This window comes from Vicugna pacos, chromosome 22, assembly GCF_048564905.1.
Source record: "Vicugna pacos chromosome 22, VicPac4, whole genome shotgun sequence".
Taxonomy (NCBI): Eukaryota; Metazoa; Chordata; class Mammalia; order Artiodactyla; family Camelidae; genus Vicugna; species Vicugna pacos.
Window position 1 is genome coordinate 27,638,986 of NC_133008.1, and position 24,958 is coordinate 27,663,943.

The 24,958-nt window shown below is 49.1% G+C and overlaps 1 protein-coding gene and 1 long non-coding RNA gene across 2 annotated transcripts; one reads left to right on the plus strand and one right to left on the minus strand.

The window, feature by feature from the left end:
- The first annotated feature begins 8,472 nt into the window (after positions 1-8,472).
- Positions 8,473-11,404, plus strand: CLEC4G (C-type lectin domain family 4 member G). The gene is made up of 9 exons (XM_006206331.4): positions 8,473-8,547; positions 8,843-8,944; positions 9,270-9,323; positions 9,516-9,578; positions 9,741-9,845; positions 10,171-10,260; positions 10,476-10,624; positions 10,742-10,857; positions 11,130-11,404. The coding sequence occupies exons 1-9, from the start codon at positions 8,493-8,495 to the stop codon at positions 11,266-11,268; spliced, it is 873 nt and encodes a 290-aa protein (XP_006206393.1). The 5' UTR covers positions 8,473-8,492; the 3' UTR covers positions 11,269-11,404.
- LOC140688369 (uncharacterized) lies at positions 10,136-11,950 on the minus strand. Its single transcript, XR_012063005.1, has 2 exons — positions 11,810-11,950; positions 10,136-10,895 (listed from the first exon to the last, which is right to left on the minus strand). It is a non-coding gene; the product is annotated as an uncharacterized lncRNA (long non-coding RNA).
- Between the last annotated feature and the right edge of the window lie 13,008 nt (positions 11,951-24,958).

Genomic DNA, 24,958 nt, shown 5'->3' on the forward strand with positions numbered 1-24,958 from the left:
AACGGGGAGTGACTACTAGTTGATCCAGGGTTTCCTTTTGAGGTGATGGGAAAGTTCTGGAACTAGATAGTGATGATGGGTTGCACGACATTGTGAACGGACTTAATGCTACTGAGTTGTTCACTTTAAAATGGTAAAAAAAAAAAAGAGGTAAATTTTATATTATCTGTGTTTTGCCACAATGGAAAAGAAGTGAGTATTGCACAAGATCCCCTCCATCCTGGTCAGCGCATGTGGACTTCTGGGGAGGTTGACTCCATCACTCAAATGACAGGTTCCTGCCAAAGGTGGGAACACTGGGAGGGCATTCTCTTGTCACCAGCATGACTACAAGGGTGATCTGGTTTCCTGAAACGGTGCCATGATTCTCAGTAATAGATGCTTCTCGAATTGCCAACTATGACCATCTTCTACCTTATCTCCTGGACAGCTGTCCTCTCCAGGGCAATCCTGCTTTCATTCTTTCCTATTGAAATCAGATGGAAATTTCTAGACCCCCACGGACAAAAAGATCAGCTTAAAAGGCTTTGCTAATTATTCCCAACCACAGCACCCCATGGCTGTCATTATAGTGCTGTTACGGACTGAATGTTTGTCCCCCACCCTCAAATTCATATACTGAATTCCTAACCCCTGGTGTCATGGTATTTGGACGAGGTAATTAAGGTTGGATGAAGCCATGAAAGTGGGGTCCTCAGGATGGGATTAGTGTCTTTAGAAGAGGAGGAAGGGACACCAGAGCTCTCTTTCCCTCTGCCATGTGAGGACACAGAAAGAAGGTAAGACCAGGAGAGAGCCCTCGCCAGAAACCGAATCTGCCAGCACCTTGATCTTGGACTTCCAACCTCCAGAACAGTGAGAAAATTAATTTCTGTTGTTTAAGCCCCTCAGCATATGGTACTTCGTGATGGCAGTCGGAGAAAACTAACAAAATTATATAACGCAACATGGGATCCTGGATGAGACCTTATAACAGAAAAAGGACACCAGGGGGAACACATGAAATCTAATGAAGTCTGTGGTTTAGTTGACAGTATCTTACCAACATGAACTTCCTCATTGTGACAATGGTTATGTAAGATGATAACATTAGAGGCAGCTGAGCTGGATAAAGGGTGCACGGAACTCTGGACTACCATTGTAGCTCCTCTACATTTTAAATTATTTCCAAATTAAAAGTTTTTTTTTAAAGACTCAAAATATCTATTTAGGATTCCACTTACATGAAGTACTTAGAATAGTCAAAACTTTCAAAAAGATAGATGCACCCCAATGTTCATAGCAACGCTATTTACAGTAGCCAAGACTTGGAAACAACCTAAGTGTCCATCAACAGATAATTGGATAAAGAAGATGTGGTATATTTATACAATGGAATACTACTCAGCCATAAAAAGGATGAAATAATGCCATTTGCAGCAACATGGATGGACTTAGAGATTATCATACTAAGTGAAGTAAGTCAGACGGAGACAAATATGATATGGTATCACTTACACGTGGAATCTAAAAAAATAATATAAATGAACTTATTTACAAAACAGAAAGAGACTTACAGACATAGAAAACAAACTTCTGGTTACCAAAGGTGGGGAGGGGTTGTGGGGAGAGATAAATTAGGAGTTTGGGGTTAACAGATACACAACATTACATATGAAATCAATAAACGACAAGGTCCTACTGTACAGCACAGGGAACAATATGTTTAATAGCTTTTAATAGCCTATAATGGAAAAGAATCTGAAAAAAGAATATATATATATATATATATATATATATATATATATATATATATATATATATATCTGAATCACTTTGCTGTACACCTAAAAGTAACACAACATTGTAAATTAACTATACTTCAATTTTAAAAAAGGTCCAAAAAAAAAAGAAAAAAAAAAAGGAAGCTGCTTTCTTTGGATAATAATCTTGCTGCATCCCTTAATTAGCCCAGAAGTTAAATCCCTAAACTTTCTGGAAAAAATGATTATTGTCAACTTTTACTCTTCCTTTCCAACATTTATAGGTCTTATTTATTATTGCACTGGAAAATAAGCAAGATAAGCATCTTTATTTTGTTCTTGATTTTACCAAAAGCGGTTCTCACAATTCGCAAGTAAGACATTTCTGTGGGTTCCCGGAAATTGCCACTTATCGAATGAAGGAAGTTTCAACCTGTTCTTTGTTTACTTCAGCATTTGTTTTCTGGTGGTTATCTTTTCTCTTAATTTATGAAGAATGAGTGTTGAATAGATATATTTAGTAACTGTAATGTGAAGGGGACAAAAATAAATTCTGGAAGCATGCAGGCCACGTGATACCGCTTAGATAAACTTCCAGATGTGCAAAACAACCCAACAGATTGTCTAAATGCATCCGTAATTAACATGTGTTTTAATATGATAAACACCAAGTTTAGGCGGTTGCCTTGGGGAAGGGAGAGAAATAAGACAAGATGAGGGCACAGGGGACTGTCAGTGGTGATTTATTTATGCTTAATAGGATCTGAAATACTTGATAAGGCTGGGTGGAAGGCATGTGGGTTTTCATGTTTGTTTCCTGCATACTTTTGTGTGTGCTTAATTGATTTCATAATAATAACAATAAAAAAGCAAAGCCAACACTAACAGTAGAAACCAAAGCATGATACCCTCTGCACTGAGCTAGGTTCCCCAGTGGGTAGAGAGCTTTCCGTCTCTAGAGAGAATGGAAACCACAGAGTGGGCTTGGCCTTGGGGCTAAATCCTGTGACTTTCACCTTCTTCCTACATTAATCCAAACCCCTTATCTCCACCATTCAAGTCCTTGTATGATCTGGCCCCAGCTGACACCACAGCCCCAGACTACTGTCCATGAATTAATCTCAGCTTCTCTGAGGAGTCCCATTCCCTCTCCTCTCTTAATCTTGCCAAGTGCTAATATCATTCTGGGAACACTCTTTCATCCTCTGGAATAATTCTGGCTTTTTCTCCAGGTATCACCTCCTCCCGGAAGCCCTCCTGGATCCTCCAGGCTGAGTCAGATGGCTCTTGTGGTTCTCAGAGTTCCCTGTGCCTTCCAGACTCGTCACATTGTTTCAACATCCTTGATGACAACTTCCCCACCTACCTGGCCCCCTGGAAATGAATCTCCCTTCCTTGTACCAGACAAAGGCTAGAGGTTAGAGAGCTGTACCAGCCTCATGCCTGGAACCTCGTTTCCCCTTTTATTTCCCTGGTGACAAATTCTGGGCCCAGGACAGGGGGTGGGCAGCCTTCTGGTTGCCTTGCTACACTGGACATCTTCCTCCACCTCCCCAAAGCAGCTTCAGCTCCAGGTATATGCAAGAGAGATATCCCTGTCTCCTTGTGCTTGCCTTGGCTGTGTCCATCATGCAAACCCTTCTTTTTCTGTCAGCACCGCACGTGTCCTTTATGGCCCACTTCCAATGCTACCTCTTGCAGAAAAACTCCTCTGTATTCACTGTTACTCCTTCGTAAGTACTGACAATTCAATTCCAGTTAAATCATTTCCCCAAAACATATTCTGATGAGATTGCGCAATCCCTGTGGGTTTTTTCCCATTTCCTCCCACTGAGCCCTCATCCCTCCTAGTGCCACTGAATTTGAGAGACCCAGGAGGGTGTGCCCTTCCAGAACTCCCTGCCTCACAGTAACCTCCTGCTGTTAAGACGGCTGTCAGCGCTTTTTTTAAAATTTGATGTATAGTCAGTTACAATGTGTCAATTTCTGATGTACAGCATAATGTCCCAGTCATGCATACATATATATTCATTTTCATATTCTTTTTCATTAAAGGATATTACAAGATATTTAATATAGTTCCCTATGTTAGCACCTTTTGATGTGGGTTCCATTTCTGATGATGAAGGCAAAATGGGTCTTGTGTCTCGGAACTAGGGGACTTCTAGGAAGAGGAGTGGGACCCTCCCATTTTGTGGAAAATAACCTTTGTCAGCTGTGCATTGGCCTCTGAGCACTGCTGCCTGTTCACATCCTCTCTCTGCACCACAGGCATCCTCTCTGATGTGTGCAAAACACATCCCTACATACACGTGCGCCATGGCACTGTGAATCTCAAGTGGTTTCTGCTTTTGGCTACTCTAGGTTACTGGGATCTAGACCGTGGCTGCCTCTGCAACTAGATTATTCCTCATTTGTTTCAGGGTGTGTGCCCATCAAGTTTTCCCTACTCATTCATGAGCACCCAGAAGGCCCGTAAGGAAGTGGAAAGACCGGCCACCATGTGGAAGGTGATAGTTACCTTTGTATTTCTAATACTTAAGCAACTTCTAAAAATTAATAAGAAAAAACAAACCCAAACCATCTGATAGCAAAAGATGGAAAAAGGATACAATTTATAGAAAAGCAAACCAGAAGAGTTAATCAACACACAATGGATACTCAAAATCTCCAGGCGTCTATCTAAATACAATCTAAAGCCACAATGACTGTACAGCACAGGAAACCATATTCAATAGCTTGTAATAACCTATGATGAAAAAGAAGATGAAAAAATATGTATGTGTACAGCTGAATCACTATGCTGTACACCAGAAACTAACACAACATTACAAATCAACTATAATTCAATTAAAAAATAACACAGCCACAATGACATTTGGTGAGAAAGTGTTGCCGAAAGATCTGCCCCTGTCTCTGGCTAGTCAAGGAATTCAGAGACCGGGTTTTGGAGCTTAGAAGAAAAGAGGCAGCTTTACTGCTTTGCCGGGCAAAGGGGGCTCGCAGGAGGCTAGTGCCTTCAACACGGTGAGCCCGTCTTAGGGTTGGGGCTTAGTGATTATATAGTGAACAAATTGGAGAGTAAAAGGGGATAGCAATCAACAAGTCTCTGATGAAGCTTCCTCCTGAAACTTGGCAAGTCTGACCGGCATCATGGGACCGTCCGGTGGTCGGGAGGGTCATCAGCCCACGACCTTCTTTATCTGATCAGACTCATCAGGCACCGGAGGGACTTCGGAGGGTCTGGTCATTCTCCTAAGGTTGTCATCTGGTGAGTCACTTCCTAGGGGAAGGACTCAGAATCCATGCATGATTGTAAATTTCAGTTGCCAGAGTGAGGTGAAACAAGCAGGAAAATGAATAACTCCTACTCCAGCTCTGATTGTGACCGTGGGCCTGGGGCTGGGGCAGTGTCCGGCCACTCAGATTTGGTGACTGTTTCAAAAGCAAACGGCAAGTATAAGGCCAGGAATTAATTAGCCTAAGCGCTGCCATTTTGTTATTTCTTCCTCAAAAGCATGAAAGTTGTTCTCACAAAAAAACTTAAAGACTTGTTTTAACCAAGGGGGTAAAAAGAAAGAGAGAACGGGAAAGGAGAGAGATAACAAGGGACCAAAAGTGAAGGAATTAATAAGGATTTCACGTAATAAATTAGTTTTTAAAAAGCAAAAAAAGAAAAAACTAAAAGAAAATAAGAGCAGGGAGTTTTTTTTTAAATAAAAGATGAAATAATTGAAGAGGAAAAGAATATACAAACGATAAACGCTGGAGAGGGTGTGGAGAAAAGGGAACCCTCCTACAGTGCTGGTGGGAATGTACTGTGGTGCAACCACTATGGAGAACAGTATGAAGATTGCTTAATAAACTAAAAATAGACTTACTATATGATCCAGCAATCCCACTCCTGGCCATATACCCAGAGAAAATTCTGATTTGAAAAGATACATGTACCACAATGTTCATAGCAACACTACTTACAATGGCCAAGACATGGAAGCAATCTAAATGTCCATCGACAGATGATTTGATAAAGATGTGGAATATATATGCAACGGAATACGACTCAGCCATAAAGAAGAATGAAATAATGCCATTTGCAGCAACATGGATGGACCTGGAGATTGTCATACTAAGTGAAGTAAGCCAGAAAGAGAAAGAAAAATACCATATGATATCACTCGTATGTGGAATCTTAAAAAATGACCCAAATGAACTTATTCACAAAACAGAAACAGACTCACAGACATAGAAAACAAACTTATGGTTACCAGAGGGGGAAGGTGGGGTGGAGGAATAAATTGGGAGTTTGAGATTTGCAGATACACACTACTATACATAAAATAGATAAACAATAAGGTCCTGCTGTATAGCATAGGAAACTGTATTTGATACCTTGTAATAGCCTGTAATGAAAAAGAATATATATATGTATGTAACTAAATCACTATGCTGTATACCAGAAACCAACACAACACTAAACCGACTATACTTCAATTACAAAAAAACCCCAGCAGCAACTGCCAAGTATAAAGAGCTTTTATACATTTTAACTCAGATAAACTCGTAACAGTCCAATGAGGAGGGAACTATGACTATGACCATCCCACTTTATAGATGGGAAACCGAGACACAGAAACGTTCATCCATCCTTCAGAGATGACACATCTCGTGAGTGGTATAGTTGGGATTCAAACCCAGGCAGTTTGACTGTAAACTAGTAAACAGTACCACGCCTTTAAACCAAAAATAGTAGAAAGCATAAACAAAACCCATTTTTTAGGAAAAGACTGTTTGTCCCCTCTCAGCCTTGGAACTTTCCCTGACACACCCACTGCCTGGGAAAGCGGCTCCCCTCCCCACGCACCTCAGGCCCCAAAACTGTTACCTTTGCTTGGAGTGCAAATGTACGCTCATTTATCTTTACAGCTATTTCAGTTACCTACTGCAATATAACAAACCACCCCACAAGTTAGTGGCTTAAAACCAGTGATTTGTTAGTTTTCACAATTCCACGGGTTGACTGGGTGGCTCCTTTCCTGGTCTCACTTAGAATTGGTTGGGGTGTTGCATTCAGATGGCACTTGGAATGGCTGGCAGAGCCAAGAGTAGCTGTGCTGCTGGCTGCCAGCTGGACTGCTTTGTCCTCCACGTGGCCTCCCATCTTCACTGCGCTAAGCCGGGCTCTCTAACCAGGCCATCCGCAGCATCCCATGAGCACAGAGATGGAAGTTGCAAAGCATGCTGGGGCCCAACATGGAAGTCACATGGTGATGCTTCTGTACACCCATTGGTCAAAATGAGTCAAGTGGGTAGTCCAGCTTCAGAAGGGAGAGGAAATTGACTCCACTTGATGGGAGGAGTAACAAAGTCACATCACAGAGAGAGGCTGGCCCGCATCTCTCAGTCTCCCACAATAACTAAGAGAAGAGTAGCTGGGGCAGGAGGAACGTGGCTTTGGTCAGGACACCAGCACCTCTTGGCTGGGTAGCGTTGGGTGAGCCACCTTTCCTGTCTGAGCTTTGGATTAATCCAGTTTTAGCATCACCTTGATAATCATCCTTTTAGTTACTACCTGGGGAAACGGGCTACAAATCAACAACTTTAGAAACCTTTTCTAGCAGATTCTCTCCCTGAACATGGATAATCCATTTAACTAGAGGTCCCTGTTGATCTTACATGGCAACCACAGAAAGATAATAACAATGCCAACAGCAGAAATACTAGCAGCTACCTTGTATGGACCCCTTCACCTTACTTTTTAATTATGTTCATTATTTGCTGTCTGTCTCTCCCTACCCCTTACTGGAATGTTAACTCGAAGAAGGAAGGAACTGGATTCTTTGGGACATCGATGCATCCCCAATTCCTTGGTGGATGCCTGGTACGTGGTAGGTGTCCAGTATTAGTTGAAAGAATGACCTTTGGTGGATTTTGTGTCTGGTGATGGCATCAAGACTTGTTGAGCATAACCTCATTTCTTTATCACAACATCCCTTGGAGGAAAGTCCTGTCACTGCCCTCCTTTGCACAGAGGAGAAAAACGGAGGCTTCTAGAAGCTGCGTATATATACCTTATGCACCCACACAATAGGAGAGTCCAGAGGCTTAGCTGACCACAGTTCAACAATCATCTGTGTTCTACCTTCTGGATGAAGAGGATTGAATGGTCAGGGTCAGACGTAGCCTCTGGCAGGCACCTGCAGGGGAGTTGAGGAGGGAAACTGAGCTGCTATGGGTGGGGGCATGCCTGAGAGGGCTTTCTCAGGGACCCACAGGGAGCGGCCACAACTTTGCCAGGTTCAGCCTGCCCTCTCAGGAGGAAGGCCAGGATCGGACCTATAAGAGATGAGGACCAAGCTGCAAAGTGAAGCCCCAGCACAACCTAGAGATTGTCACTGGATTGTGTGCCTGGTGACTATCGGGACTGGGATAAGTGGCCTGGAGATGCTGCTACAGCAACCAGGCCAGGGAGGCTGGGAGTGCCACACGCACACGCACACGCACACGCACACACACACTTCACTTCCCATCCCTTCCACTTCCTCTGTCCCCCTCAACTCCCCACTTCCCCACCCCACCCAACACTTACTCCAGCCCAGACCAGCAAGGGTCCGTCACTGTGATTGGTCACTGGGTTCCTGATACTGAGAACGGACACTCAGGAGATGGGAAGGAAGGGAGAGTGGGCGGGGTGGAAGGAGGGATGGGGCTACATTTACATCTTTGCCCAGAGCTGAGCGCCTGCTCACCATGGACACTGCCGGATACAGCAAGTGGGATGGCAGACTGCAGGAGGTCCCTGGAGGTATGAGTCAGGGGGTCCCTCTCTGGCCGGTGGTTTGGGGTTTGATGGGAGAAGGGAAAGAAATAGCCAAGAGAGGGCCTAAGTAGTGGGTGTGGGAGAGACACCACATGCCAGAGAGCTAGCTGGAGTTGGATTCAGATTCCAACTCTGCCACTGAGCGGCTGTGTGACCACAGGTAAGTTACTGTACCTCTCTGAATCTGTTTCCTGAGAGGAACCCAAGCTTCTAGGGCTCAGTCCTCGAGCTCGGGATCCTGGTACAGGAGGGACTCAGGAATCCATCTGTGTTATCTCAGGGCACTGGGGACGCTGGGGACAGAGACCCCTCTTCCTGGCCCTGGCTCTCGTGGTTGTCACAGTCCTATGGGTCCTCATTCTGAGCATCCTATTTTCCAAGGGTGAGTGACGGATGATGAGGGAGGTTATGTCCAGCCCCGCTGGCAACATAGACCTTCCCTCTGCCCCAGGGCACATCAGCCAGGTCCCGGATCCCTGCCTGGCTCTGAGTGTGAACACGTGTGAACAGTTTGTGTGCCCTTACATGTGTGTGCATATGCACGAATGAATGTGTGTGTGTCCCAATATGTATGTCTCCTGTCGCTGTGTGTGTACCGACATGTGTGCTACACGCCTCCCCGCCCCCTCTGTACATCCCATGATAGGGGTCCCCGCAGCCCCGCCCCTGGGCGAGGGGAGAGTTCCCGAGTTCCCCTCTCTCCGCAGCCTCCACGGAGCGCGGGGCGCTGCTAGGTCATCAGGACCTGCTGAGGACAAACGGTGCGTGCGGAACTGGGGCCCTTGGGTCTCCGGGGTTGCAGGGCGGTAGGGTCTTGGGCCCTGGCGACCGGGTGGCGGGTGAGTGGGTGGGGACCCCACGGTCCGCGAGGCTGGCCCCTCAGTGGGGCAGGATGTCCCGTGAGACTTCCAGGGTGACCTGGCGTGTGCGGGTCGGACGGGGAATCATTCCAGCTTCGAAGCAGACAACGGTGCTGGGTGCCTTGAAGGAGGATGTCCGAGCCTGCAATAGCTGCTGTGAGACTTGTGGGCCGAGGGCATGGGGCTCATGGCGGGAACTGGAGGTAGCGAGTGGAAGTGGGGCTTGTGGCAGCTGGGGGCGGGGCTCGAGGCGGCTAGGGGCGGGGCGGGGCGGGCCGGTCTCAGAAGTCCCGCCCCCAACCTCGCCGTCCTTCCCAGGCCTGGGGACTCAGGCGCAGCTGCAGACCCTGCGCACCCAGCTTGGGGAGGCACAGACCAAGGTGATCCAGCAGGAGAGCGCCCTGAAAGAACTGAGCGAGCGCGGTGAGGGCGGAACATGCCACGACCCTTGACCTCTCACCCCGGTTCTTACCCGACCCTTGATTCACCTCCGGATTCCTCTGTAACCCCCACACTATCCTGTGATCCTGACCATTGATCCCAGTCGTGTCCCCCATCCTGACTCTGACCTTGACTGCAACTCCTAACCCCAACCACAACCGGGCCCTACCCAGCTACAACAGTCTTTGACCGTGATGTCATTCTTGACCTTGATGCTGACCACGGACGTGGACGCTGACCTTATCTAATCATGACCCTACTCTTGACCGTGGTCCTAGCTATAATCTGGACTCCCTTTACTTGGCAGTGGCCCAGGGCTTGGCTGAAGCCGGTAGAGACCGTGAAAACATCCGCACTGAGCTGTTCCGGACGCTGGAGGGAATCCGGCTCGGGAATAGTGAGCAGGATCCGGAGGCAGGGAGGGGAGAGGGGAGAGGACAAGTGGGCCCTGCCTTTAGGCCCCCGGATTTCCTGATCCGCCAGGCCCCGCCCTTTGAACTTGGCCAGGTCTCAGTGGCTCCGCCCCTGGGCCCTAGGGTCCAATCACCCCCTCTCCAGTCCTCTCCGTCGGCTCCACCTGGGAGCACCTCTTTGACCCTCGTCACCTCGCAGGCTCCTGCGAGAAGTGCCCCAAGTCGTGGCTGCCGTTCCAGGGCTCCTGTTACCTTTTCTCCCCGCTGCGGGCCACGTGGGTGGAGGCGCAGCATCATTGCGAGCGCGCCGGCGCGCACCTGGTGATTGTCGGGGGCCTGGATGAGCAGGTGCGCAGCCCCGGTGGTCCGAGGGGGCAGACGGAGTTCACCTGAGGGGACGTGGCCCGGAAGGAGGCGCTGGCGGAGCGGGACTGACTCGCTGACTCAGTCTCCTCTCCTGCCCAGGGTTTCTTGAGTCGGAACACGCAGGGCCGCGGTTACTGGCTGGGACTGAGGGCAGTACGCCGGGCGCGCAAGATCCAGGGTTACCAGTGGGTGGACGGAGTCTCGCTCAGCTTCAGGTGAGGAAAGGGTCTCGGGGAGGCTGACAGCTCCGATCCTAGGGAAAGTGCCAGATCTCAGGGCCTCCTTTGGGGTGGGCGGGCTAGATTTCAGGAACTTCCTGTAGGTTAAATTCTGGGATTAGAAAGTTATATCCCAGACTCGTGCTTAGGTTAGACCTTCAAGATGTCTAGGTTACCTAAGCAGTAAACAGGATAGACCCGGGAAAGCTGGACGCCAGGGCCATCCTCAGCCTAGCTCCCAGCACCCCCCCCCCGCCAACCCACTGCAGCTACTGGAATCGGGGGGAGCCCAATGACTCTCTGGGGCGCGAGGATTGCGTCATGATGCTACGCACGGGGATGTGGAACGACGCACCGTGCGACAGCAAGGACGACAGCTGGATCTGTGAGAAGAGGCACCAATGCTGATTTTGCCCAGTGCCCCAGAGCCACGCCCACTGGCACTTGTCCAATCGTCTGAGCTGCTCACCGTCCTGGCTCCGCGCACTGCCATCGATCCCCGGCCCCCCCTGTACGGAGAACCACCCCACCACCCACAACCTAGGACTGTAACTGAGCTCTGGAACTTCTCTGCTCCAACCTCTGCAATGCTCACACGTGGATATAACCTAGTTTCCACCCACTGCAAAATCTGGGCTCCTGGGCTGGGAATCTGACCCCACCCCCTCCCTAGCCAAGGTCAGGCAACTGACTGGTGAAGCTGTTTGGTTTACTTGCATTTTACCCTAAATGGGACGCCTCACAGATGGGCATTTTGTGAGCTTTCTTTGCGGCCAGAGCCGCAGCCTAGGGAGCATCAATAAATGTTCGAGAAATGAATCTTGGCTCCTGACTCTGGCCAGCTGTTCTAAGGTTTATCTCAGAGACCCTGATATAATCCCTGTGAGTGGCCTTGAGCTCTGTAAGTGACCTTCAGGGCCCAACATGCCCCCAAAACTCAGTGACTAACCTGCATTGGGCCATGAGGGCTGTAGGGCAGTGGGGACACGGGAATGAGTCAGACCCCATCCTCAACCTCTGGGAACCTCCTCATTCTGGTCTAGCTGGCATAGGAACAATGTGACCAGTGAGTCGACTGAGCAATGCATGAAGGAGTGTCATGTGATGAATTTGGAGGTGCCACTTGTGTCCCCAGGGAGAGGACCTGTGCTGAGATACTGTAGCAGTGGCCCTGTTCCTTGAGGAGACTGTCACCCCATTGTGACGATTACAGGCAGCCTGGCACAATGCCCTGAGATGTGTGGGAGGGGGGCTGCCTGGATGAGCAGGTCCCTTCTGCCTTGGGCACCTGGGTTGTGGGGGTGTTGAGGAAATACATCCAGAGAAGATGGACTTTCGAGGAAAAATAGGATTTTAGCATGTGAGCTGGGGAGGAAGGGCTTTGTAGGCAGAGGGTGTTGGAAAGGGTAGGGCATGGCTGAACCCATTTGCGGGGTGTGGGAAGCACACAGCCTGGCTTTATCTACTGGGGACTTTTGATCTGAATTTACCCTGCACTCCCAAAGCTTCTTGCTCCCTTCTTGGGGACCTGAGGGCTCTCCCAGAATTTCCAGTGGAGACAGATCCAACTGAGCGGAGTGACAGGCTAGCAGTTTCTAGATTTGGGCAGAGCTGAGTCCAAAACCAAAGCTGCTGGGAGACCCCAGGCTGCCCAGCCCTGAAAGCATCCATGGAGTAGGAAGAGGAGGGAATACCACCCAAACTGCCTGGCTAGGTGGAACCTTTCAGGCACTGACCAGGTCCAGACAGATAACTTACCTAGTGGACTGTTTCCTAGACTGATGGGTTTCCAGACAGTCCACTTGGAGGAGTGTATGAGTCTCCCACTGGTGCTGTAACAAATGCCCACCAACTTGGTGGCTTGAAACAATACACACCTATTCTCTTCCAGTCGTGGAGGTTGGACGTTCCAAATTAATTTCACTGGGCTAAATTCAAGGTGTCACCAGGCTTCCTCAGAAACTCTAGGGGAGGATCTGTTTCCTTGCTTTTTCCAGCTTGTAGAGCTGCTTTCTTCACATTCCCTGGCTCCTGGCCCCTTCTTCCATCTTCAAAGCCAACAGGGTAACATCTTGCTTTAGTGGCCACATTGCCTTCTTTTTCTGAGTCAAGTCTTCCTCTATTTCCCTCTTTTGAGGACACCTGTCATTGCATTTAAGACCCACTGGATGATCCAGAATGATCTCCTGCCACCCCAAGTGAGTGCAGATGCCACCCACAGATTGAGGGCACAGTTTCTAACAAGCCTGCCCTCACTGCACACACCAGTCACAAGTTTGGGAGCCCCCAGCCCACCCACACTTCTGACCAACTGACTACAAATTTGGAGGTTCTCACAACTCCCCGTTCAGGTACCATAATTTGCTAGAGTGATTCACAGAATTCAGGAAAGCGCTATTCTTATGTGGACTGTTTTATTATACCAGACACAAATCCAGACTAGCCAGATGAAGAGAACCATGGGGTGAGTCCCAAACACAGAGCTCCTGTGTCCTGTTCCTGTGGAATCAGGACAAGTCACCCTCCCGTCACATTCACGCATTCACCAGCCTGCAAGCTCCTCTGAGCTTTGATGTCCAGAGTTTTTATTGGGGTTTGATTAGGAAGGCACAGCCGATCAAATCATTGGCCATGTAACTGCACTCCATCTCCAGCCCTACTCTACTTTCCAGAGGCCCGTCCCTCATTTCAGCCCCACCCTGAGCCATCTCCTCAGTCTAAACTCAGGTGTGGTCCAAGGGGGCCCCATGAAAAACAAAGACACTTCCATCATTTGATCAATCCCAAGGGTTTAGATGCTCTCTGCCAGGAGCCTGAGACAAAAACCCATAAGATTCTTTACTATACAACATCTCCCCATCTCTAAATCTTTAATCACATCTGCCAAGTCTCTGCTGCCATCTAAGAGGCAACTTTGGGTACCATTGTGCAGGCTAGCACAAGCCATCACCAGCTGACAAACAGCCTCACAGGTGAGGCAGGAGCTAGAAGAGCTGCCCAGTGGCCTAAGTGCTTGGTGGGCTGAGTTAATGATGGCCTGCAGGGCTCACCTCTTCTACTCTAACTCACAACCACATGGAGACCCCTGGCCAACTGGAGGGCAACAGAGACAGGCTTACAGTCAGACCGTCTGCCGGTCAGGTCGACAGCAGACAGTCTGACTTCAAGCCCAACTGACAACCTCAACAGCGAGCGCCTGATGGGTTGGAATGACAGACAGGTGCACAGGTGGGTGGAAGTGGCCCCAGCATCTCTCCTGAGGATGCAGCTAAGTGAGAGCTGGCTGCGGCTGAGGCAGAAGAAAGGGTCCCCAGAGTTAAACAGAAGCCACCTCAGGATTTTCCAAAGACCTGGCTCTGGCCAGAGCAAGCCCTCTGGCCCCTGGCACCCCAGGCTCAAACACTGGGGTCCAGGGCTCAAGAGAGCAGGGTGGCTGGCCTAAAGACACTCGTTATGCTCTCTGCACTCCTTGTCAGCGCACAGACACGGATTCCTGGCCATCTGGTTCTAACCTGCCAGCATCAGGCAGACACGTGAAGACCCTGAATGAGGGGGTCAGGGTCAAGTTCCCCCCTCTCTGGCTTCTTGGCCCCAGTCCCTCCCCTCTCCAAGATCAAACCTTCTTGAGAAGAAAGAGTCCCTGGGGCCTAACCCTCATCCTGGAACAGATGTTTGGCTTTTGTTTTCCTGGAGAATCAGTCTTGCCAGGAAGATTATATTCTAAAGGCTGACAGGTGGACAGAAAGCCTATATGTGGAGGTTTCTCCACAAGCCTGGCTGAGCCAGGTCAGCAGTCTCAAACACAGACCCCCTTTCCTGGAGACCCTGGGGGCTGAGAGAGCCTCATTAAATTGGAAAACACCTGGCATTTCCCTGGGACACAACAGCATTGCTGAAAACACCATGATAACCCTATAGCCAACAGAGTGCTGGTGCCCACAAAGATGTCCATGCCTTGATCTCACAAACCTATGAATATGTTACCTTCCATGACAAAAGGGACTTTGTAAATGTGATGAAATTAAGGGCCTTGAGGTGGGGAGATTGTCCTGGATTATCTGGATGGACCCGATGTCATCACAAGGATCCTTAAAAGTGAAAGAGGGATGCGGGGAGACGCAGGGAGAGAGATGTGACTACAGAATGATGAGAGAGACATGTTACAAGAAGGACCAGATTCTCTGCTGCTGGCTTTAAAGGTGGAGGAAAGGACAATGAGCCAAGGATGTGGGCGGCATTTGGAACTGGAAAAAGCGAGGAAAACCACCACATACTTATGAGAATGACCAACATCTGGAACGCTGACGACACCAAATGCTGGTGAGGATGTAGAGCAACAGGAACTCTCATTCATTACTGATGGAAATGCAGAATGGTTCTCCCACTTTGAAAGATATTTTGGCATTTTCTTACCAAACTAAACATCTTATGATATGATCCAGTAATCCAACACTTTTGTTCTTCACCCAAAGGAATTGAAAATTTATGCCCACACCAAAGCATGCACATGGATATTTATAGCAGCTTTATTCATAATTGCCAAAATTTGGAAGCAAGCAATGTCCTTGAGTAGTTGAATGGATAAAAAAAATTGTGGTCCATCCAGACAATAGAATATCAATGATAAAAAGAAATAACTATCAAGCCATGAAGAGACATGGAGGAAACTTGAATGCACATCACTGGGTGAAAGGAGCTGATCTGAAGAGGCTGTGTACATACTGCCTGACTCCAGCTCTTTGGCATTCTGGAAAAGGCAAAGCTATGGAGACAGTAAAAGGATCAGTGGTTGCCCGGGATTAGTGGGGAGGGAGGGATGAAGGGGCAGAGCACAGAGGACTTTTAGGGCAGTGAAATTATTCTGTGTGAGACCATAAGGGTGGATATATTATACATTCGTCCAAATCCATAGAATATATACCACCAAGAGTGAACCCTAATGTCAGTTATGGACTTTGGTTGATTATGATATGTCGATGAAGTTTCATAAGTTGTAGCAAAGATACAGCTCTGGTGAGGGATGCTGATAAAGGCGGAGGTTGTGCCTGCGTGTGTGGGTGCAGGGGATATATGGGCAGTCTCTGCCTTCTGCTCAATTTTGCTGTGTACCTAAAACTGCTCTTAAAAAATAGTCTTAACAACAATGAAAGGCAAGGCAACAGATGCCCCCCTCTAAGCCTTCAGAAGGATGCCGCTCTGCTGACACCTTGACTTTGCACCAGGGAGACTGGGGTCAGACTTCTGATCTCCAGAACTGGGGGATAATGAATTGATGTTGCTTTAAGCCACTAGGTTTGGGGTCATTTGTTACAGCAGCCACAGGAGACTAATACAGATGCTTACCTGGAGCTCACCTATATCTGCCTCTAACACAGCGGCCATCTGTGGTAGTCCTTTAACATATCTTTATTTGTTTGCTTGTTTTGGGCAAGGTAATTAGGTTTATTTATCAATTTTTTTTAATGGAGGGACTGGGGATTGAACCCAGGACTTCATGCATGCTAAGCATGCACTCTGCCCCTGAGCTACACTCTCCCCACCTTTAACATCTCTTTAACACATCTGTAAGAGCCTGTGACCCAGGCTGGGACCTGGGACATTTTACCAGAGCACACCATTTTACATTCCACCGGCAAAGCACAAGGGTTCCAATTTCTTCACATCCTTGCCAACACTTGTTATTTTCTGTTTTTTTCCTTTTTTTTTTTTGGATAGACATCAACCCAGTTGATGTGATAAATTGGTGAATTTTATTGCATATACATTATATTTCAATAAAATAGATTTTTAAAATAATTTTTAAAAAGAATTATACCTGGGACAAGTGCAGACCAGCCCTGCTCAAGGAAAACAGAGGCATTTGGCCCCCCTAGTGAGGGTGAATTCCATGTTTGTGCTGTTAGGTGAGCGGACGGTTACAGTTAGAGCTCCAGCGGTGATTGCCATGCTATGGGTGTTTTAACACCCATAGAAGTTTAATAAACCTTTATGTTTATTACAGGTGATTCCAGTGTTTTTTGTTGAGTTGAGTTACTTCTAAGGGGCATATGGGTGATACCAACCTGGGTCTTTGGAGTCTTTAATCAATAGAAGTTGATAAGAGGCCAAATGAGAAATTCAGGCAAGGCTTTATTGGGATTCGTGCTACAGCACCAGGGAGCCAAAACAAGTAACAGGAGCCCTTGCTCATGGCCCGAGGTGGGGCGAGCTGGCTCTTTAGAAGAGGTAAGGGGCAGATGGGTGGGGTGGGCAGGAGGCGTGGTTTAGGTGGCCTGCCCACCTGCTGGTGGGGCTGTGTGCAGGGGTCATGTACGTTCCCCCACTTTTGCTCCCCGCACCTTGGACGTGACAATTAGCTGCTAGGAATATTCTTGCACAGATCTTATGATTCAGGTTTCCACTTCTCCTGAGTAAATACCTGGGAGTGGGAGTGGGTCAGATAGTAGACAAGTGACTGGCTTTATAAGAAACTGCCAAAGAATTTTCCAAAGTGGTTGCACCCTTTTGCATCCCAATACTCAGGGACGTGTCGGGGCTCTGGTTGTTTGGGGAGAACATTTTTAAGATTTAATTTATTTTTTGTTTTAGTTTTGGGGGAAGGTAATTAGGTTTAATTATTTATTTCAACGGAGGTACTGGGGATTGAACCCAGGACCTCATGCATGCTAAGCATGTGCTCTGCCACGGAGCTATTACCTGCCCCCCCAACCTGTGCATTTCATTCTGTCATTTTACTCAGAAGGAAAAAAAGTAAGGAAAGTGGCCAACGAACATCGGCCTCTGGTTCACAATCTGCAGGCTGGAGTGTTTAGGGGGGTCTGGAGTATTTAGGGGGCTGAAGTGGGCTAATGCCTGCAGCTTACTTTGAAATGCATGAAAAGCCAGAGAGACTGAAGTGTGGATGGATGAACAGGTTTGCAATAAAGCAAATATAGAAAATGTTGATTGTAGAATCTCGGGATGGGTTTTCATTCTAAAATTCAACTTTTCTGTACCCTTGAAAATTGTCATAACGAAATGTTGGGGTTCGGGTTGTTTGCTGCCTTCCTGGGGTGCACAGTCGGCCAGGGAGAGGGGGAGGTGAGGAGGGACAGAAAGTGATGTGCCCACGTGGTGAGATTGGAGGTAGAATGTTCTGGAAAAGCCTGAGGACTGAGGTGGGGGAGGAAAGGGGGGCCTGCCTTGGAGACTCCAGACTCCGAGGGGGCTTGTGCTGGGAAGCAGGGGGTTGGGGGCAGAAGAGGCCCCTCCAGACGGCTCTCATTCTTTGCCAGTAGGTGTCCCCACCAACAGCCCCCTGAGTGACCAGATGACCCCACTCTCTGGGGCTGAGTCAACAAGTCAGAAGTGACCTGGGAGCCCAGCCAGGGTTTCCTGGATGGAACAGCCATATCTGTCACCCCACTTTCCAAGGAAATGGCCTTGGAACAGAGTAGCCTGTCCTTTCCAACCTCCCGTCTCCCTCCCCCCAAGTCCCAGGAAACCCCCTGTCATCCCAAGGCCTCTTGCTGGGTTGGCTAAGGTGCCTGGGGAAGGCCCCAGGGCGGGAAAGCACTCTCCTCCAGCTCTTGGCTGCCCCTTCCTTCCCTGTCCACCGTGACACCCTCGCCCCCAACTCTTGCCTCTCCTATGTCCCCAGACCCACTCCCAGATGGCTTGTATGGGCGAGTTTGGCAGATGCACACAGAAAGTTCACGGTCTAGACCCGTGCTAGCCACTCACTCGCTGGGAGAGCCTGGGCGTGTGACTTGACCTCTCTGTGCCTCAGTTTCTGTGTCCATCAAGGGGAAACAGTAATAAGAACTTCACCTCCTCGGGTGCGGTGCTCAGCCGAACAATTGCCCTCAAAGGCGTTCCCATCCTAATCTCTGGAACCTATGAAGATATGACCTTACAGGGTGGAAAGGACCTTGCGGCTGAGATTAGGTTAAGGATCTGGAATTGGGGAGATGATCTCGGATTATCCAGGTGAGCCCAATGTCGTCACAAGAGCCCTTTTAAGAGGGAGGCAGGTGGATCAGTCAGAGGAAAGGAGATAATAGAAGCAAAGTCAGAGAGAGATGGGCAGACACTACCCCGCTGACTTTGAAGATGGAGGAAGGGGCCACAAGCCAAGGAATGTGGGGGGCCTCTAGAAGCTGAAAAAGGTAAGAAAACAGATCCTCTCTAGAATGTCCCAGCGCAGGCCTGGAATGCTCTCAGGAGTCCCAGGAGGGCCATCTCAGCCCCCTGATCCCTGGGGGTGTGCTGGGGCCTGGAGGGGCTGAAGGGAGTGGGCACTGGGCCTGGAGGCTCTCCAGAAGGAAGGAGGTGGACATGCCAGCCTCTGTGTTCTACACATCCTAGGCCCCTCTCCAGGCCCTCCCCACCCCTAACAACACAAAAAACAGAACCGGCCAGGCTCCAGATCCTGAGGCTCCAAGAGGCAAAGACGCAGAGCCAGCCCCTTTCCATCCCACGTGCACCTGCCCTCTTCCTGTGGACATGCTCTTCGCATGGGTGAGGGTTGAGAAGGGGAGCACGGGGCAGGAGGCGTATGTGGCTGTGAGCTCAGGGTCCCTCCAGGAAGGTCCTGCCCTCAGGGAGCTCCAGGTCCCAGGTGAGGCCCATCTAATGCAAGAGCTCAGGGCTGGGGTAAGGGGAATACAGAGGACTGGCTGGGGATGGGGGACTCAGAGGAGGCCCCTGGCCCGAACTCTGCAGTTAGGGAGGCCTCCATGCAAACTCTCACTGCAGGCCAGTCTGGCACCCCAGGCATGGGGAGCTGTCAGTGCAAAGGCCCTGAGGTATGAGAGAGTGGTGTGAGTTTTGTGCTCTCAGGTGCCTGGGGAATCTAGTAGGAAGTGGAGGGAGGTATCACTGGAGAGGCTGACTGGGTAAAGCCTTTGAACTCCAGGAGGGGGAGCCATGGAGGGTTGTAAGCTGGGGAAAGTTGTGGTCATGTGTCTGCCAGAGAGGGGGCTGCCACCACTGTCCAGGAGGGAGGATGGTGACTGGGGGTGGAGTCGTGGAAGAGGAGAGGCAGGACCCATGAAAAGATAAGGAATGTGCAGGGGTCGGGGGAAGGAGGGCAGAGCTCAGTGTTTAGCATGTCTGAGATCCTGGGTTCAATCCCTAGGACACTATTACAAATTTTGAAAAGAATTAAAAAAAAAAAAGATAAGGAATGTGGGCAGTGGGGGTGGGGACGAGGCAGGGGATGACAGGCATCCCTGTGCTCAGTTTGGGGCGGCGGCAGCATCTGGGCTCACTCCGCTCGTCACACCAGCCTCCTCAATGCTCTTCCAACACACCCTGCACCACCAGCCCAGCGGCTCCAAGGCGGCAGCCATGCAGGGCCTTGCGGGCTGTTCTTTGCCTTTTGCACATGCGGTTCCCTCTGCTGGGGTCCCCAGCCCCCTCTGGTCTGTGAAGGCTGGCTCTCCCATCCCCTGCAGGGGTCCCAGCTCAAACATCAGAGAGCCTTCCTGCATCACCATTTAAACAGCACCTCTGCCAGCTCTCCTCTTATCTGCTTTATGTCTCTCCCTGGCAGTCATCGCCATCTGACATTCAACATCAGATCCAAGGGCAGAGATTTTTGTCCGGCTCATTCACCACAGCAGCCCCAATTGCCCAAGACAGTGTCCAGCATCTCATTGAATGAATGAATGAGTGAGTGAGTGAATGATGGTGATGAAATAAAAATTCACATTTTAGGGCAAGATAAAACAAAATAAACATAATCTTTTCCTCTGCCCCTTGGCCTCCGCCCGCCCCACCCCCCCCCAGTGTGCGCTATGCGGCTGCACTGCGGTAACCAGCCTCTCCAACGGCAGGGATACCCGCCCACCCGTAAAGAGCGATTTTCTTCTTCTGGAGCCGGTCATGTAACGCCTTCAAAAGTGTCATTTTTTCTCAGTCCTGTAAGGGGGTCACGATCGATACAGGAAAAAAAGGCAAGTGCGGGAGGATGGCTGTGTCCCAGGTCTCAGTTGAGTCCCTGGGACGTGCTCCTCCAAGTCAGGGTCCTTGGCTTCGTGCAGGAACGAATTCAAGAGCGAGCCACAGTTGAGTAAAAGTAGATTTACTCAGAGGTGCCCACTCCATAGACAGAGAGCGGGCCGTCCCAGAAGGCGAGAGAGAGAGTGCCCGTGAGGTGCAGTGTTGCTAATTTTTACATACCAACAAGTGGCAGGATTATTCCAACTACTTTGGGGAAGGGGCTGGGATTCCCAGGAGCTGGGCCACTGCCCACTTTTTGAAACCTTTCATGGTCAGCCTTGGAACCGTCATGGTGCCTGTGGGTGTGTCATTCACCTTGCTGGGATGTTACAATGTGTAAAATGAAGCTCAGGGTCTGCTGGAAGTCAAATCTCCAGCCATTTCGGGCCTCAAGGTCTACTGGGAGTTGAATCTCCCGCCATCTTGGTGGTAATTGCTGTGTCATCGCTTTACTGGCTGCGCCCTGCCCCCTTCCCTCCTGTCTCACGATGACCCACCACTTGCCTCTTTCGGGCAGACGTCTGAGGTGGATTTTGTGTACAACACAAATATGTCATTTCCCTTAAAGATCGTGGCTGGTGCAGAGCAGACTGGTCAGCAAACCTGGGGAGGTGCTGGGCCACACCTAATGGAAGTTCTTAGCTGAAATACTTACTTGTAATCTGCTTATATTTCAAGATTATTGTTTCTTGTGTTACCGAATATGTGGCTGAGCCTTAGGTAAAATTGATCATGGTTAGGCGACTTGAAATGTTGGAGCAAATGTTTAGTCCTGTAAGATGAATGAATGCAATAGTGTAAACGTAGCTATGGGGAGAAGCCACAAGAAGGAACCATTCCCTGGATCATAACGGACAAATAGGATGGGTGGTCCAGAGGCTTTGGCTCCTGTTAACAGAGTCTTATTCAGTAATAGCATAATGAGGGTTCTTGGACATAGAAAACAAACTACGGTTACCAAAGGGGAAAGGGGGGGAGGGATAAATTAGGAGTTTGGGATTGACAGATGTACACTATTGTGTATAAAAGAAATAAACAACAAGGACCTACCACATAGCACAGGGAACTATACTCAATTTCTTTTAGTAAGCTATATTGGAAAAGAATCTGAAAATATGTGTATTTATGTATGTGTATGTATAACAGAATCACTTTGCTGTACACCTGAAACTAACCTTATCAACCAACTACACGTCAATAAAAAAAATTTAAAAAATAGCACAGTGAGGGTCCTATCAACAAAGTCTTCTCCTGCCGTGGGGATGAGCATTGCCAGCACCATGGGACAGATTGCTCATGAAAAGCCTCCCAAACTTTGGTGGACATTCAGGCTGAAAGAGAAAGGATTCTAAAGTAAAGAATGTTGCCTGCTATCCAGTTCTGCAGGAATCGAGTCATTAGCCGCTGCAGTCAGTGACCTGCAGTGACCCTGTGCGGAATTCAGGGCAAAGATGAGAACGAGGCACTTTGTGCTCCGGAGAAATTGGCAGAACTGGCCCTCAAGCAGTTAGGTATTTTTCAGGAGACAATTTTAGGAAGGCAGTTTCTTGCGTCTCCCCCTACTTAGAAAAGCACTAAGACCATGAAAAAGATGTTTGTCCCTGGAGAATAGCAGGACCCTGCTACCAAGACAAGTGCTTGATTGCACGAAGCCCCTCTCCAAAATCATGTCTATACTGGCCTCCCCCTTTCCCTCTTCGGAACAGTCCTCAGAGCTCTCTCAGAGACTGTTTCCTAGGTTAGAATCCTCCATTTGGCTTGAATCAATTTTTCCATGTCTTTCTTATATTGACTCTTGGTGAATTTTTTTCGTCGATAAGAGTGAGTCAGTGTGTGAACAAAGGAAACTCAGGAGATGCATGAGACTGAACACGGTGAAATCAGCAAAGACTGGGGTGATGGAAGCCAGCGGTGGTGCAGAGGTGGAGAGAGGTTTCCAGAGGGGAAACTGAGGTCTGCAGGGTGAGCAGGAGGGCCGCTGATGGGAAGGGCTCGGCTTCTGTCCATCAAGCCCTCCTTTGAAACAGCTCTGCAGAAGACCGGCAGAGGGCGCACATGTATGTGCGCGTCTGAATGTACTTCTGTGTGTGTGTTGCCTGCGTTGTGTGTCTCTGTATGTCTGTGCATTTGTGTATGTTTCTGTGCACTTATAAGTGTGCATACGATTATGTTGTGTGTGTGTAGCTGTGCACGTTGGGTGTGTGTCTCGTATCTGTAGCTCCCTTGTATGTGTCTGTATCTGTGCATTTATGTTGTGTGTACCTCTGTGATTCCGTGCACCGGTGTCTGTGTGTATCCATGTGTATGTGTCGTGTGTGTGTGTGGCTTGGCGATGTCCTCTGGTCTGTATCTGTGTGTGTTGTGTAGATGTCTCTGGGTCCTGTCTATGTGCACGTGGTGCTTGTGTGGTTTTGCATCGCAAGTGCTTCTGTGGTTGGATTCTGTTGTGTCTGTGTGTCTGAATCTTTGCGTGTGTGTTGTACGGATGTCTCTGTGTGTTTGTGCTTTTCTGTTGTGCCTGTGTGTGTGTGTTGTGCATGTGTCTGTGATTCAGTTGTGCAGTGCCTGTTGGGGTGTGTGTATGTTGCTGTGGGTGATGGTGTTGCACTACTTCATGACTGTGTGCGTGTGTATCTGGGTGTCTGGGTGTTAGGGGTCCCCACACCCCACCTCCCTCACCCGAGTGAGTCACAGTAGCTGTCACTCAGGCCCAACCACAGTTCTTTGGAATTCCTACTTCCCCACAGTGCTGGAGGCCTGCCAGGGAGGAGCTGATTGTGGCCCCTGGGCTTCTGGGGCCAGGGGTCCAGTGCTCTCCTCTGCAAGGGAAACTGAGGCCCATGGAGTCTGTGTAAGTCACACGTCAAGGTGGGGGATGCTGCAGGACCACTGGCCCCTCTCCGGGACCTGGGTCCTCTGGAAGAGGAGAGCGTGGATTTCCCCTGGCTGTGAGGGGATGGGCGCCAGCTCATGATACTGAGCTTGCAAAGCCCCACTGGAGGATCTGTGGCAGCTGAAACATTCAGATAAAAATCCAGCAGTGGCCTCTGCTTCCCCTGGGGATGGTCTCCCCCAGGTTTCTGAGTCCTGCAGTCTAAACCAGCTTCACTTCTGGGTACCTCCAGCCCTGCTTTCCACCACCTAAAATTGTCACGGATTTCTGAACGTTCAACTCTGTTTTTCTGCTACAACATGGATGAACCTTGAGGACGTTACACTCACTGAAATAAGCCAGGCACAAAAAGACAAATATTGTATGATTCCACTCACAGGAGGTCCCAAGAGGAGTCAAATACAAGAGACAGAAAGTAGGATGATGGGTGCCAGGGGCTGGGGGAGGGGGTGGGGATTTAGCGTTTAACGGGGACAGAGTTTCAGTTTGAGAAGAGGAGAAATTTCTGGGATGGATGGTGGGGATGGTTGCACAAGAGTGGACTTACTGCCATTGAAAATGATTAAAATGGGAAATTCTGTGTTACTTATATTTTTACTACAATGATAACCAAAAATCTTTGTCTTCCTCTCTCTAGAGAGTTGGGGCTTTATCTTGTTTGCACATAGTAGGGACTCAATGAATGGTTGTTGAGTGAATGAAAGAGGGGAGAGGTGATTGATCTGTCGACAGAAGATGGTGAGAGAGATCCGGACAGAGGGAAACAGCAAAAGAGCGTTGAAAGCCTGAAACCAGCACCTTCTCCGCTATAAATCATGCTTCAGAGCAGTGGTTCTCAACTGGGGGTGATTCTGCCCCCCAGAGGATATTTGCTGATGTCTGGAGACATTTTTGGAAGGGAGAGGGGTAAAAGATAGGCAACTAGGGAGCGGAGGCCAGGGACGATGCTGAACGCCCAACAATGCACAGGATAGCGCCCCCATGATGGGGAAATCACCCTGCACCAGTGTCCACAGTGCCGAAAATGAGAAACCCAGATTTAGAGACACCTTCTCCTGGAAGCCCTCCCGGGTTTGACACGCTCACTGCCCTCTTCCACCACGCAGTCACGCACCCTTCCTTTCTCCCCCTCGAAACACCGGGAGAGACTGAAGAGGTGGGGTGGCGAGGTTCTTGCATCACGTTTGCCTTGAGCGCCGGGCTCTGTCCCAGGTGCTGAGG